General features: G+C 28.6%; 1 protein-coding gene across 1 annotated transcript; it reads right to left on the reverse strand.

Annotated features, from left to right (window-relative positions):
- Positions 1-944: 944 nt before the first annotated feature.
- Positions 945-18,015, reverse strand: LOC136795693 (rho GTPase-activating protein 39-like; the record flags this gene model as incomplete). The annotated part of the gene is given in 7 exon segments (XM_067047150.1): positions 945-1,095; positions 2,223-2,304; positions 6,016-6,128; positions 7,963-8,115; positions 14,605-14,743; positions 17,135-17,236; positions 17,750-18,015. Coding segments are annotated over 7 exon segments (754 nt in total), but the record flags the coding sequence as incomplete, so codon positions are not given.
- Between the last annotated feature and the right edge of the window lie 158 nt (positions 18,016-18,173).

An 18,173-nucleotide genomic window follows, 5' to 3' on the forward strand; every position in this document is an offset into this window, starting at 1 on the left:
AGTTTTTATTAAATAAATCTTAACATCTCTTTAATCAAACTTGAATGTCATTCATTATACTGATTGTGAACTTTCTCTTATCCAATTATCTCATTCAAATAAAATTATTTGAAGTGAACAACTGTCGTCTACTTAAGCAAATTGTTGGCACTCTGTAAAATGGGAAAATTTAACAAATTGAGTATTTATCACTGGAATAATTATTGATACTAATAAGTTTAACTATATGAAACACAATCTGAAATATTTAAGGTTATCAAAAATATGAACATATTGTAGGTTTCTCAACTAAAAATATTTTTCCCAGCCAGGTAGAATACGTATAAAATACACCCTTCCTAAAATTGTTAGATCATTCCTTTTTCCATAACCCGATAATAATATGAAGAGAAATGAATTGATGTGATTAAACTAAAAAAGCTTGCTTAGGTGATCAAAATTTAAAAGACAGATTTACTGTTAAAAAAAAGTTTTTTGATTTCTTTTTAATGTGGCAAGATCCAAAAAAAAATATTGCTTGTTGAGAATCATAATCATAGTGAAGTCCAAAATATATCAAAAGGAGACAACAGCGTTTCAAACAACTATAAAATAAATCGAATTACAACTTCTCTGAATTTTTTCCTTTAATTTTTCAGCCCATTCAATTTCAATTATGTATGTATGATTTATGCAAATGAGGATTACATGATCAGACACATCTTATTAACAGAAAACGTCCAAAATTTATTAATAGAAAAATAAGGAACAATTGGCTAAAAAAAAAAATTGATTTTACTAATATGCAAAATATGATATTTTAACGATAACAACTTTCTCTGTTTTGTTAAATAAAACAACATGTAGACAGTAATTATCTGCTATTAACACTACAAATCCCCTAAAACATAAAATAATGACAAATAATATTTTGTTCATTTTTAAAAATATTATAAATAACTTACTGATATTGGTGTCAAAACTGTTAGCTTTCGCCTGGGATGGAGATCTCTTCTTCAGGAGAGGCGTTGATGGTGACGGTGCAAGTGCCGGCTTGATCTCACCTCCCTGGCGGCAAACTGATACTGAGGAGGAATCTGATGATCTACCTGAATCCTATTCAATGTACAAAGTAATATAAGCTAGCTGGGAGCTAAGCCTAAATTTAAATGCTTCTACATCAAAATCTTGAAGACTTCCCTTGAAGAAAACGACAATCAAACAAAACCAATCATCCTACTTTGAACTTTTCAATTTTTTAATAAAATAATACAATAGAAATGCCAGATTAATCAGAATACTAAGAAATTTAATAGGAAAGAAGAGTAAGGAATCTATCAGATAGCTTAGATAAGAAAATAAATTTAACATAACAGACAATGGAAGAGAAAAGAATTCTACAACAGCATTAACAAAGGTTATAACCATTCTTTAATGTACCTAAAAAATCAAATGAAAATTACTCAGAAAAAAAAGAAAGGGAAAAAGTAATTTAACAAAATAACACAAAAAAAAAACTTCTGAAAGGTGAAAAATAATAATTTTTCTTTATTTTTAATAAACACAAAACACAAAATTCATCTGAGAATTAAGTGAAGAATTGCAATACTCTAACATTACCAAATTAAAACAACCTTCAAAACAGAAAGTTACAGAATTCTAAATTCAATAAATCAGATATCTTTTAATAAATAAATAACCAATCATAATAACAATTAAGAATCAATAAGGAAAAAATAAAGTAAACCTCAATTCAATGAAACTAAGTCAAATAAGAATATAAACAACTGAATACATAAAATAAGCCTGTGTGGACTTCTTTACGGACATGCAACCTAACTTAATTTTGTGGCTTTCCAAATAATCTTAAACATTACTAGAAAGTGTTGTCGGTTTTTAACCAAATCTAATTTAATTTATTCATAAATAAAATTAATCAGTTAAAACACCTGAACTAACAGCACAACTCATTTTTATAAATTCCACAATGAACTGACTTTCTAGGTTGTTACAAAAATGTAACCTAGCTTTAAAAAAGTGATTATCAAATTGAAGAAGGTGCTTACATCAAATTCTAATCTAGGAGACATAAAAGAACATTGAAAGTTCTTGTTTTGTGCAGTACTAAAATCAAAACTTTAGAACTGAACTAACTCAAATCAAAATTAAACAAGCAACTTTCAACCATTATCTCTAAAATATAAATTAGTTTAATTCAAAAACATATAAAATACATAACATACCTGAGATTGTGCATTCCTTCTCCAGGAACTTTGACTACCTCTTCGGTTCCTAGAATCTCCTGACCTACAACCATCCTGATGTCTGAAATTAAATAAATAACATAAAAAACAAAAATAGCACCTCTTTGCTGACTTTGAATCTAATATTTGATGGATTAAGTCATATGGATCAAGACCCAATAATGAATCACGATTTAAGTGTGAGCAGGCTATCAGTTTGTAAAACTTAACAATAAAGAATTGGTGTGGGAAAATGGCAGGACAGCCCCATCGCTCCGTATTATGGCACAGTTAACCAACGCCTCTCCAGGTTCGAAACATCTACACTGACACTTATTCAGTATACTAATAGAACAACTACTGACTGCCTTACATTAGAAAGGCAATCAACAGCACACGCCCAATGATCACCTTCCCTACATACCTATCCCCCCTAAGATATGGGAAGCAATTCTGAAGGAACTGAGGAGGGAACCCCTCAATATGAATAGGGGCGGTGAGGGTTAATCATCTCCACTCCACAAACCAAATCTATTGAGAACCCCAAGGAAAGAAAAGCCTGATGGATTAATAGGAAACAATGCAACAGATATTTAACAGACTTTAATTTAGTCTCTTTGGAACATTTGATCATTATACTATGACTATGAGCTCCAGAGCAACTCCTCAACGAATAAGAGGCATATAACATCGACAAAACTACTGTAAGGCATGAGAATCAACTTCATGGAACTGAATTTGTATTTCGCAAGACTCTGTTAGCTCATTGGTAATTGGTTTCAAACCTATCAACCTGAGTATATGCCTTCTTCATATGAAAGAAAAATTTAACAATCTTTCAATACTGAGTGTGCATATACCAACAAAGTCATCAGACAACGCAGAGAAGGATCACTCTTACGAGTTATTGTACTTTACTACAAACTACTGATGAGAAGAAATTCGTTATCTACCCTACCTAGGAAAAATAGTATCCATGAAGTCATGAATAATAATGGATAGACCGGTTATTTTGCAAAAAAACAACATAAAATCTCAAATGAACATGAAGAAACAATCTCCGCATAAATTCATACATCTGGATTGAGTGTATTCCCGATGAATGAAGAAGACTATTATATGCCCCGTTCACAATAAATGAGATCCTCTTAACTGTGAGAACTAAGGAGAAATATCCTTTGTACCATCCTCAGGTAAAATATTTTCATACATTCTATTCCATAGAATCTTCCTTCCGGCAGAGAGAAGTATATCAAGCAGGCTTCATGAAAGACAACGCTACCACAGACCAGATCAGCAGAGTAAGAACGATTTCCATATTGCCTGTGAAAGCATTATTCAAGAGGAGCTTTATGAGAGAGTGATTGTTCTTGACATCCATCTGAAGCTAAGCAGAATAACAATGAAGGTTATTTATTCAGTGCCCAGTATTTTTAACAAATCATGCCAAATCCTATCTTAGGCTGACGATCTGGACATTGCTGGATGCAATTTTATGAGTATGAAAAGTGCTCTCCTATCTTTGAGAAACTACAAAGAATAGCTGTCAAAGTTAGATTGCCAATAAATGATTAAAAAACAAAGTTTGTGTATGCTCTGCAATTCTAAAATATAGAATATCTAGGAAGGAAAGTAAAAATAGGAGATTTCAACTTCAACTGTGAAGAATTTATATACCTAGGAACACAGTTAAGCTCGACAGATAATTCTACCATCAGAGATTAAATATCGTATTACGGGAGCCAATAGTTGTCAATATAGACTTCAAAAACAAATATTTCTTTAGAGTGATTACCAAGATGCAAATGTATAAAATCAGCTAGACCATGAACTATAGTGTGCTGAAAAAGATTATTTAGTGAACCTAAATGAGGATGCATCTGCTCTGTTATTGAATGTTTGATTATCTTTATTTATCTCATAATTTCTTTGTTATTCAATGCTCTGTTCTGAATTACTTTGGTTAATTTTTTGATCCATTAAATATGATATATATAGGTTTTGAATAATTAGATATTGCTATCCAGAATATTTTTTTAATTTTCTACTTTACTTTGCACATATAGTCAAATATTTCTTGGTAGACTTGCCAAAATTGTACTTCATTTACTTTCTTTGTTTTCTTACGGTCTTTAGCTTTCTTGATTGTACACTTCTAGTATCATTAACTCGCTGATTATCTTAATTTCAGTGAATTATTTCAGCATAACAAATGAAGATATTTCATGACATTAATATGAAAGTATATAAGAGAAGGTTAAAATAGTAACAGTAATAATACTAAAATGTTGTAGAGACCACAGAACTATAGTCTTAGAACATTAAATATTATCGCAGATTAGACAATGTGGAAACTTAACTTTTTTTTTTTTAATTCAGTATAAATCTGTTATAGTGAACTTCTAGAGAACATCAAATATCGTAGATAATGAGTGCTGCTCACTATAACCAATATATCGCTTATAGTGAACTATTTTGTTACACATGACCATCACTGCTAAGTATTTTAAAAATGATTTTACAATTTTTTTTTAAACACCTAGGTGTTACAAGAACATGAAAACTGTTCCAGTGGATTGATTACAAATTTAATGGTAAGGCATGGCTAACTTATGCCTCTTTTGAAAATGTGATCAGAAAATGGAATAATGAACTTACAAGTCAAAAAATAAAATATACTTCCATTGGTCTATAATTAATAACCGAACTCATCCATTTAAAACTCACTATCTACTGCCATTGAACTCTTCTATCCAACTACCAATGGATTAAAGTGGGCTTTCATAATGAATTGGTCTGTGAAATCGTTGAAATGCCGCAAAATGATGTTCAAAAGGAGGGGAGAGTTTCTAAAATAACAGGCAACTGAATTTGTATCCACTTTTAGTTTAATATAACCAATATCAAACAGCTCAAAGATTTCTGAAATTTGTTTCGTAAAACTAATTTGCACATAATAAACATTTAGTATACACAATAGTATGTTATAAAAAAAAAACACTTATGCGTGATATTAAAACGAAAGATATGAACAAAAGGTGATCCCCTCTCCTCAAAAGGCGTATGTATGGTTAATGGTAATAAGCATCATTATCACCCAAAGTGACCAATAGTAGAAGACATTCTTTAGCTTGATATGGTGTAAAGAAAATGAGAGAAGAAAGTTATTGTGGGATTCATAAAACTATCTTAGTTCTTTTCTTGAATTCAATTACCACACAAGAGTAACTAAGGGAATCGGCCCCCTAACTAGGGATGAGTGCCAGGGAGAGAGGAAACCTTCATTCACATAAATGTCCATTTAAGTGAGTGCACTCCATTTCTCATTTTTAATCCACTGAAACAGTTTCTTCGTGCATAACGACATATCAATAAACCTTCTTCGCTGGCCCCACTTCAAAATTATAAATCTAAGCCAATTCACACGTTTTTCTTTTTTACAAACCCCTTATAACCTGTAAATATACCATAAACTTCGGCAATGTTTTTCTCTAATTCAATGTCCATAACCCAATAAATTGTTTAATAAATTTATTTTTCTTTCACCCCCAATTTCTTAAAAAAATTACAAACAGTCCACTCATCAATCCAACCAGCATATTCTAAAGCGAGCTTCAGCTGTAGGTGCATTTCATAAATACACTATGCGTTTTTCCTCTGACATTTTACAGGATTGGAGAACTTGTACACTACTACTATAACTGGTTGTTCCATATAATACATTGTCGTTATAAACAATTTACACAGTTTTATGATCAATTTTGACCAATAATATAAACACATCTTTACGAACCTGTGATGGTGGTGATGGTGATGGTGTGGCCGAGAGGTTCTAGGAGAACTAGCACTTTCCTCTTCACTAGCTTTTTCACTCGTGTTTAGAGGTGTTGGCATATTTCCTCCCGTCTAAAATTCACAGTGATTGCATGCAGTTTATTATAATGAAGGATATTTACTACTTCAGAATATATAGTAAAAGACAGTTCATGCTGCAAGCTTTGAGTAGTGCAGATTATAAGTAAACATTAGAGGCAATTTTGAGTCCTGTTCAAATTGGCCTTGTTTAAATTCACAAAATAAAAAGAAAAATTAAGTAAAAATTAAATTTGAAATGTTCTCATCCATCTAATAAACATTGCAAACAACAATTATGCAAAACAAAATTATTTCATACAATTATACAGTTATAAAAACTGATATTTTACAAATAATACACAATTATAATTCAAAGGTGGAAGACATTATGCATTAAAAAAAAAACTATATTCTAACCATCTCTTCATTTTTAAGATCATGATATAAATCAAAATAAGCTATATCATACTCTACAGTCGAGTAAATTAATTATCAAAATTAAATTAAATAAGAAATAAACCAACAGCCTCCACCTCGGAATCTGATCAGCAAACACAAAATAAATTTTAAAATAAAAATAAATTATAAAAAAATTATGGATGACTAAATTAAATACAAATAATTATACATAACAAAGGGAAGGGAATAATTAACCTATTTAATCTAACTAAGAAAAAAAAATGTTAAAAAAATTTTTTTATTCAAATAATAATATAAAAAGAAAATAAATAATAAGAAGAAAGGAAGGGAAGGGTATACAGGAAATTATTAATACTTGAATGAACATCAAAAGAAATGGATGCGGCGGCAACCAAGAAAACATATATAACAGGAATGCATACTTAATATTAAAAAAAAAAAAAAAATCATAGCAACTCATCCCTGAAAGAGATAAGGCTATTGAATCAGATGCCACCATGCAGGTAATTGGCATAAAGGTATGGTGACTGGTCATTAAACAAAACAACTAATTCTTTATTCAAGGAGCTATATAAATGTCTTCATAGATCTATGGGTATTTGAAGTAATGAAAAATTGGGTACAGTTAGAAAGAAATATTAAAAGGATAGAATCAAAGGTCACTAAATGAATGGCAGCTAACAACAGCTATACCTCACAACTTATGGATTAGATACAATGATTAGCACTCAGATATTTTAATGCATATTTTTAAGTATGAAATAATCGCAAGATATATTTATCCTAAGAAAAATTAAATATTAGAATAAAGAGATTGAATATCTACTTTTAGAATTTACCTTATATTCATTTAACATAACGTAATAAAAGTAACAACTACACTTAAGGGAAAAAAAATATTCATAACATGACACGATCAACTGTAAAAAAAAAAAAATGAATAACCAAAACATAACAAGATTCATTAAAATAAAAATAGCACAACAAAAATTACTAAGAATAAAATATGAATATTTCAATATTTGATAGATAAACTTGATGATAAATAGTGCCTTAAGCCATTGATTGGTAATTCAAATCATGGCAGAATTAATGTACAAAACAACTAAACTTCAAGCAGCCATTAAATTTAGATAATTTTTTTTATACTTAGCATAAGACAACAAATGGTATTAATATATATCATGAAATTCGTTCAAAAAATAATAAATTAACAGAAGATAGCATCCCAACCCAAGAAAGGATAATTAAGGTATGAATGATTACGCCTGGTTGGTACCTTAACTGCACCTGAAAGAATTTTGTAATTTCTACAAGCTTGGAAAATTCACAATCAAATCAAACACACAAATCTTTAAACCATTTTTAAAACTACTTTAGCTAATAATAATTATGTAGGTTAGTATTCCCTTCCCTTATATATAAAGAAAGGAGTAGTAACTCCGAAACCATTTTCCCAACTCACATTCAGTTTAATGTTTGCAGGCGGCAGTGCCCTAATAGATCTTCCAGGGGTCTGCGTCGACACGGTCTCCTTCTTCTTTTCATCTTCCTTAGGTGTACTTACAACACCACAACTTCCACCACCAGGAGAAGGTTCAGTATTCTGTTTCAGCGTCTAAGAACACCGGACATAGTGGATCCATTTAAACTCTTAACTGGTTTCCAAAAAAAGAGCTAAGATTCAAAAGAAACTCAACCCATAAATAAGATTTTACTATGGATAAAATATTTTTATTATTAAAGCAAATCAATAATTTATTTATTTAAATTTTCGTTGATTTATATTAAGTCCCAATTTTCTGTTGAAAGCAATAAGAAAATATCATAAAACAATAAAAAAAAAAAAAAAATTTTAAGTAACTTAAAATGTAAGTTAGCTAAAATGTAAGTAACCGATAAATAGTTACCTACTATAAATAAAATTGATATTTTATTGGTGGAATTTGGTGAAATTGGTGGAAAATAATCTTTTTATGACCATAAAAATAAAAGCTATCAGAATATTTAAAAAAAATAAATTTCTGTTTTATGTCTAGACGAAAAAAGAAAATTGAAAACCTGCCTTTTCATTTTATACTTACAAAGATAATTTCTCATTATAATTAAGAGTAATAAAATTATTTTTATTCTATTTATACAACTAACATTAAAAAAATAACTGAATTAGTTATTTCAAAATGACACATGTATAATTTGTGAAAAAAAGTACATGTGCCAAGTCTGAAATGACGAATTCAATTAACAAGAACTAATAACAAATCAGTGAAATGGAAGAAATTTACAAAAGAATAAGATTTTCCCAAATATAACTAAATGTTAGAGGTAATTAACAGTAACTTATACGGATCAAAAAACAAAATATCACATAAGATAACACTAAAAAAGAACTATTAATTACAAAATTTGCTTTGTAATTTCCTAAGACATAAAAATTATTTAACTAAATGAAACAGAAGAATCCAGATTATTAGTTCCAATAAAAAAGGAACATTCAAATCAGTCACTACATTAAGGAACTAAATCATGTTATTATTATTAACATCATGCATTATTTGTTAAATGCATAGAATTATATATAAAAATCCAGATCTATCAACTACTATCAGAAAAATCCTTAAAACACAATACAATCTATAGAAACTTTGATCATGATCAAACTCGCTGATGGCATCAAATTATTAAATAAGTTGCAAGATTGGAGTAAATCAATATATGAATGTATAGATTATTTAATTAAAATTACAATGCAGAAAATTTCCCTCATGGACACCAGAAGTTTAGTGTTCTGTATCTCTTTTAATTGAAACATACATAACCAAGAATATATTCTTATAACGGATAATTAAAGAGCTGAGTAATGGAAAACCTTTAACAACTCGATCAATCTATATGGATTTTTAGTGAATAGTTCAAGGAAATTAGGATAAAATTTTATGAAAAAATTTGAAAATAATTCTAATTATCAGAAAATAATTCCAAATTATCAGTATATAATGAGTTCTTAAAGATATGCAGCGAAAACAACTCAATGAATCAAAATGGATTTTTAATGAATAGTTCAAGGAAATTAGGATAAAATTTTATGAAAAATCTTGAAAATAATTCTAAATTATCAGTATATAATAATTTCTTAAAGATATTATAGCAAAAACATCTTCAATTTATATGTATATTGTCTGATATACATTAGAAGAAAACAATAAGCAAAGAACCTACAATTTGTTAAAATCATTCATTTTTAGAACTTGATAGCATCACAACTTTCTGCATATGATTATAAAAAATATAGTTATATCTTAATTTAATACTTAACCCTTTTAGTGTTGGAGGCTCCGATATCGGCAAACCGCTCTAAAAGAGTCAAGTAAGGTGGTAATCAGAGAATGATTGAATGATATAAACAAATTAGGCCCATTAAACAGATATGACAAAATGAAAAATCTTGTTCCTTTAAAAGTACTTATTGAGCCAGGTTTAAAGCAGTATATTCGTAAGTGCAAACATACTAAATGTGCTTAGCTCGTTTTACTCAGATGAGTATGGGGTGACCCAAAACGATTCACACAGCTCACCCTGATTTATTATCCTTGTTTATTAACTTTTTAAAGTCAAATGGAACTATCATCTCAGGATGATTCCCTCAAACTCCTGGGATACTATCACAATCATCCCATTTTGAGGATCTCCAAGGATATATTTTTTTATTATATATATATAAAAGAAAAGCTTCAAGGATTCGTACGTACAAAAGGGAAAAGGCAAAAATAAAAACCAACAGGACTGTAACGATATACTTGTTTAATGTTTCTTTATTACTTTGAGTTATTCCAGCTGTGTAAATAAATATAAAGAAATTAGGATAGCTTTTAAATCTATAGTTATTTATAAGAAGAACACTACAAAAATACAAACCCAAGCGGTTTGGATTTAAAGCAATGTGGTTTCTTGATGATAAAACTGAACCACAGAAAACAGTCAGATCTAAGTTTTGAAATTTATCCTTCGTAGTGTTTTACATCACAATTTTTTAAGTTTAAAGCTAAGTAGTATATTATTGTATGTTAGTAAATATTAATTTAATTTAAAATTGAAAAAAAAATCATATTTATAACCTTTATTCAAAACAAACTTAGTACAAACACAATACAAGAATAGTAAATGATAATTGAAAGGTAACGAAGTAAAGACAATTATGTAAAATAGAGGTTTTTGCTTAGAGAGACTCTTCAATCCCTCATCTTCCAGGGGTTGAAAATGAAGCACTCCTGACAACTGGAGTTTTTAACTAGACAAGTTCTAGAATTTTCGGGGTTTAGCTGAACAGCCATATTTTAATTGTTGTAGACTATACAATAGTGTCTTTAACTCATTTTTTATTACCAGGATTTTTGCAAGAAAACGCTTCAATTTTTTTAATTTAGCACATAAATTTAAAATTTTTTTTTTTGTTTGCAGACCACAATGATTGTTAACTTGATTTAAAAAAAAACTGATTTATTTATATTTATTCACACATATACTGAACGTGACACATTGTCAAGCTACTTGAGGACTAGTAAAAAATTAAAACCATTAAAATGGAGGAAATAGAAATGCAAAACAAGCCAATACATAAAATAGTCATCAAGGAATTTGATTTTATCTAAGTAAGTATAAAAATGTTGACAAAATATAATCGTAAGCATTTATAAACTAAGCCAATACAGCCTCTACATTATTCAACAGATTGACAAAACTGTAACCCGATTCATGACAAAACCTATGTTCATTAAGAAGCAATGACATAAGTAATATTAATTTATAGATAATACTGTAACTTTATATATTTGTAAGCATAAAAATACTCAATAGGAACCTGAAAAAAAATTCGATAACCTATCAACCATGTTTTCTTAAATGAGAGGCATAACCATCCTACTTCAAAATGAAATAAAACAGCCAGGCACCAAATGGCCTAGTTTTAGTATTCTTAATTATTACCACTGAGTAAAAAGTAAAAAATAATTTTTTTCTATTAATATTCCAGACATTCAATGTCCCTTTATCTAATAAATTATAACTCATCCATTTTGCTCCAAATGAAATATTAACACATTTTATTTTACTGTATGGTGGTAATTATTTTCACTGCTTTAAAAAGTTATAAATACGTATGTAAGTGCCTTATAGGTTTAATGGGTTTCAGTTCATATTAAAAAAAAAAAAAAAAAATGGTTCGACTGCATTTAAATTAAATAATATCAAATGATCAACGAATCATAATATGTAACATTTTTGTTGTGCTGGCATGATTAAAAATTTAGCTAAAAACAAAAGATTATTTTTTGAATAATGATGAAGGAATAGAGATGGGTATTTGTACTCTGAGAGCTAAGTATATTATTCCATTAAGTGGAGTTCAATGAATACAGCAGCCGCCCCAACTGAAACCTAGTCCTGCATAATAGAGCCTAAATGTTGAGTCACAGTAATAAATTAACAACCATTCATAATTCACTTTTTCCAATCACCTGACTAATATCCAGAAAAAAATCTTTATTAGAAACCATCAAGAGTCAAACACCCTTCACTCCTTAACTATTTCAAATCTTAAATAAGATATATCTAAATACTATTAACTATATTTGCTAAATGTTTAGGTAAGTACACAATGATTTCCAGAACATTTTAATTAGTGCTGAGCTTTAACGTAAAAGAAAAAAAAAAGGGGTATTTATCACAAAATTAATGCTTATTTATCGGGCATTTTAGAAGCTGCTATAAGCACAAAACTAATATACATAAAATTGAAACACGGTAAAAAAAAAATTCAACAAATAAAAGCTTAGAAAAAAAAATATAGAGTACACAATAACATTATTCGTGAACACACTATCTGTTTTCACCAACAGAAATCCACAGATGATTATTGTTATCCAATATTTTGGTTATTTATTTAATTTTGCTTATGTTATTTTCACCTTGTGCATACAATACAAATACAAATTTACTTATATCAACAACGAAATGAGTACTTAGATACATAAATAAGTACGTACTAAATATGAACTTGGATCAATTTCTTCTCAGCAAGGCGATTACTACCGAGCTAAGTATCCAGCAGTATGTTTGAAAATAAATATGCTCAATACTCAAAACATGAACAGTGCTCGAGTACAAGACCCACCTCTAAAAGGACTAGGAAAGGATAATTATGTAACATAACTGACTAAATTAGCGAAAAATATGCAAAACAAGCAATTTAACAAAACTAAATATTTCTACCAATATAAATGAATAATCAATGAACCAGAAGGTAAACATTAATCTATGAAAATATAATCGCTCGTGCTAATAAATTGCAAGCATGCTAACAAAGAAAATTTAAATAAATATGGATACAATTAAAACTGTAACTCCAGAGTCATTCAACAGATATTCTTCAGAGATACCCTGGAGACAGTTTTGATAATATTAAAACAAATAAACAATATATTAATATTATGATGGTAATTGGTGGTGCAAGGAGAAATACCCTATATACCAAATATGTAACTGGAGTCGCTGACAATTAAACTTTTTTTTTTTCACATCAAAGCATTGACATGTTTAATGATATTTTTCTTCAGGTTATCTTATTGAAAAGTAAATCTTCTGAAGGAGGAAAACAATAAAAATTATTGTTTTGATATAAGAAAAATGTATAAATATCGATGCCACAAAAACAAATTTGTTATAGGGGGATTTTTGCAATCAACCTCAATTATAGGTTGTCATCCCAACCCTAAAATATACATAAGTTTCTAATATTTGCATTATAAAATATTTCTGATGATTATACAAGCAAAAAACATTAAAAACTTTGAGCTGAAAAGTAATTGGAAAAAGTCTGAGCCAGGAAAGATACATGAAATCTAAAAAAAAAAAACCTATAAACATGAGCGATTTTATACTCAACAGAGGATATTACGTCAAATAGAATTATATATTAAAATAATTACAAACACACAGTCAACTATTTGTTGTCTACAGATCATGTGGGTCGATTTCTAACTATAAATTTGATTATTCTTCTGCCATATCATTTACAATAAAGTGAACAGAATTAAAAATATTAACATAATTTACTGATTAGTAAGGTATAATTAATGTGTTGATGGATCCCGCTTAGTGATGCGAACAATTTTATATGTTTTTAATAGTATTTCCTTTCTCCAAAATATGTTGTAATACGTGAACAAGTAATAACTTGATGCTAATATAAACTATATCGTCACCTATCATGAAAATAAAATAAATAAAGACTTAAAATCTCTGAGTTTTGTTGAAATAGAATTTTCCAAAGTATAACTTGTATGTAGATTGAACCCCCATTTTATGTTAGAAAATTATAAAAAAACCTCAACCGACATTCAGACAAATACAGTATGTAAAAAATAAGGTTAACTGTTGAATGAACAAATCAACTGAAAACCAATTGTAGACAAAAATATAACTTTACCATTAATTTTATATGAAAACTACATAGAAATAATAGCTTAATTAGTCTTTGATATTGTAACTGAAATAAATAGACAGTAACTTACCATATTAATAAGGTCCTCTTTGCTATAGAAACGACCAATCACTTGACTCGGTTTTGGCCGACTCAATTTCAATAAACCCCTATAAAGAAGCATAAAAGCTTAAAGTCTAAGGTCTACTCAACTCTTAAAATAATATAAAAAGACCTTAGCTTTCAGACGATATCGATATAAATACCATAACTGTTTTTTAAAAAGAATAAAATGGATTCAAAGAGAGAGATGAACAAATAATACCAATGGAAGCTCTGTACAAGAAAACTAGATTATGGGCACTAAGCAAACACAGATCACTAGCAAGCACAATCACAATCAAACAAGAAATAGGGATTAGTATTATAAGAATTTAAAAAGCAACAAATAAACACTGAAAGCTGATAGTGGTACAGCAAATTAAATTATATCAATTATATATATATATTTCTTTAAATGACGATTCCTACTTCATTCACTTAGAATTTCTGGTTCATTGACTATTTCTTCTTTCAAATGCAAAAATTAAAATATGAAATAATATTCTCAACAGCTCCAACATATTTTACCTGGAGTTTCGCAAGAGGAATGATGTCGCAGTTTGGAGGTCGATGCCAGACAGTCTTTTGTGATGTAGCATTATAGTAATAAAATCTTCCAGTATTATGATCAAACAGCTCCCACCACTGCTTGTTATCAGTCTTCTTTCTGTATTTAATATTACCACTTAATTTGAAATGCTGCTAATCGTGTAGATGCATATACTTTATTAAATGAAAAGAAAAAAAAAAAATTCACAAGAAAAATGTAGAGTTAAATAAAGCAACATACTATCTATCAATTAAAAAGAATGAAGCTCTGTGTGGAGATGAATTTAAGTACCCAGTATATAATAAACTACCTGATATACTGATTTTTACTTTATAATTTCTAGCATCCTGACGAACATACACTCTATTTACAATACATAATAGACTTGACTTACTCTAATTCATCTTTTTAAACCAAGTTAGAAAAAAAAATCATGAGAACTCAGACAAATAAGAAAGTAAATTCACATTGGTAAATTGTTGAGATTCTATTTCAACCTGAATAGTGATTAATTGAACCTAATAACCAAAAACAATATGTAGGTAAAGGAATCTGCAAAAAAATCAGTTTCCATCAACATAAAAGTTTAGAATAAGAACTTTAGATTTGTAATAAAACTACAGGAATAACAAAAATAAATATGCAAACGAGAAAATATTTTTTTTTTTTTAATATATGATAATTAACTGCTCAAAGCTGTGTATAAAACAATTGAAGTATAGAATTTGAGGACATAAATACAAAAATATTTTTTGAAAAGTTATTTTCTGGACTCAATACATATAAATTAATTGAGATTTGGTAATTTTAATTCATTGATTAGAATTCATTCTTAAAATTAGGTAAATGGGAGCAAATCATTATAGGAATGCAAATTGTAACAATAATTGTTAAATCTGATTTTAAAAACTACTTCATTAGCTCTTACTACATCACATCATTAAATTGATTCAGCAACCAGAAAAAAACAAAAACATTAAGGTACATTGTGAACAATTAATATGTCATTACATTGCTGCTTTCCTTTAATAGTAGCAAACCTGGCAAAAAAATATTCATCCTATTTTGAATCAGAAGTATTTTAAAGATACTATAGTATCTCTTCGCTGTTTTCTGACTGGACTTACTTTCTCTAGTCGGGTCATCCAAAGGAATGACTCAAAGCTTGTAGGGCTCTCACAAAGTAACTATAGTCAATGGTACAATCCACGGAATAGGTCAAATACAATATAAAAAAGCCTTTTTTTTGCTTTAAAACCTTCTGTCTTTCATGGTAAAAACAAAATGTATGAAAGTAAGTATTCTAGAAAAAATAAACCAACAGAATTACTATTTATTAGAAGAAATGAAAAGAAACCGATGTAAACTTTGCTGATGAGAAATTATAAACTTACTTATTTTCAATTAGTGTTATACCTTTTTTAGTAAATGAGTATACGACTGAATAAAGAAACAAGTAAAAACTAAAAAAAAAAAAAAAAGTACTAATAAAAATAGTGGAGCAATGGACTAAAAAATGTTACTCAGTTTTTTCTTTAATGACGAATGCATATTAAGAAAATAAACTGGTAGAAATTACATAATTTAACAATATTAGTTTCCCGGAATCTTTAACTTTAAACCTGCCCATTATTTGTGAACTTGAAAAGCACAAAATGAAGCACTGATATAACGATAGTAACAGAAATAAAAATAAGAATAAATAGATTGATAATACAGCATTAAGAGATGTAGAAATTTTTAATATCAATGACAAGCTTCATCAGGATGAGAACCAAGTTATAAAATTGTATGAAGTATTAATAAAAAACAATAAAAAATAAAACTTTAATAAGAACTCGTGTTTCAACTTACCCAATGAAACAAAAAAAAAATATTGCTATTTGCTGTAGTTTCCAAAAAATGAGATTAAAAATGAACAGTAAAACAAAAATCATTAGTCACAAAACATCCACAAAAGAGAAAAAAAAAACAAATAAAAGCTTCAACGTACATTAGCAATATTAATTAATGAAACAAGAAAAGCTTGTAATAAAGTAACTACTGATAAACTTGTTTAAAAATATCCAACAGTAACATAAATAAGAGACAAATTATACCCTAACTTACACATATAGGCTCCTTCTAAAAGCAGTACAAAATAAACTTCATAGACATCAAGGAAATATATCGAAACCTAACATATACCAAATCAGTTTTATTATTACTTTTAATCATACAAATAATGCCTGTTTGTGAGGAATAAAATAAATATTTAACATTTGAAACCTTCCTCCCTAAATTAAAAACAATAATATTCTATGTAATCTGATAATTCATAACTGCGTTAATTTAAAATTGTGATGGGAGTTTCATTATTAATACAAAGAAGCACTGTAGCAACGTAAACATTGATATAAATAAGTACTACACATTACCAACCGAGGTGGTAAATTAGAATAGGAAAATAAACAATATAGTTCTAATACATAATTTTTAAATAATTTTTTTAAAAAATACAATACATACACTGGAACACCTGCTGGGGGATCCCATACACATTCTCCAGTAGCCAAGTTAGCATACATATGTTCTTTAGTTTTGGGTTCGATGATTTCAACCCACTCAACCCTAAACATATCAAGAAAGAAGTACATTTATCACTAAGGTTAAGTATAAGTTGCAGTATAACCATTCCAAAACAAAAATTATGGCTACAAACAAGCAAACCACTGTTTCTAAAATGTAAATGGGAACAGTTATGTATGTATTTATATTGTTTGCAATAACATAACCATTAAAAAATCACACTACTAATGTAAATAAACGTTGTTGTTAATACAAAGAAGAAATACTAGCAATGGAAAAAGCTGTATTCTTCCAAATTTGATGTTACTTTGCAACTTACATGTTACTAAGTTTATTTACAAAACGAACGTTAGGAACGGAATATTTTATGAAATTTTCGAACTTCAGTAAAAGAAACTATGAAACAGAAACGAAAAACCTGTGAAAACTAGCGAGTGAAATGCAATAAGTATCATAAAACGAAATTCACACAAGGGCCAAACCCAAGTCAAATATTGATTTGGGCAAGGGTTATGAGTAAAATTCAAAAGGAACATTAGGAAAAATATTACTCACTTTTCACCTGACATGATCAATCGTATTAATATCCTTTTATGGTCGGATTCTACTTAAAAAGAATTTATGTCATATACAAATAATGATAAAAGGGACATTGCATTCGTACATCAACCAGGCAGCCATTTTTCGAACTCCGAGTTCTCTTATCATTAAATCGTGACTTTTGTAGAAAAAATCGTTTTCATAACCCCAGATTGCATAAAAATAATAAACTTTACTTCTGAAACACCAATTTAATGGTTCAGAACAAAAAAAAGAACGGAGGGGCATGAAACTGTTCGCATAACAGTATGATATTTATCTTTGAACATTTCTAAAAATGACATATACATCTTATTTAACATAGTATTAGTTATAAAAGGTATAATACTACGTGTTTCAAGAGAAACTGCAGCAGTATTCAACTTTTAATTAATAAATT

The sequence above is a fragment of the Halyomorpha halys genome, unplaced genomic scaffold, assembly GCF_000696795.3.
Source record: "Halyomorpha halys isolate HHAL.00 unplaced genomic scaffold, Hhal_1.1 Scaffold1195.1, whole genome shotgun sequence".
Lineage (NCBI taxonomy): Eukaryota > Metazoa > Arthropoda > Insecta > Hemiptera > Pentatomidae > Halyomorpha > Halyomorpha halys.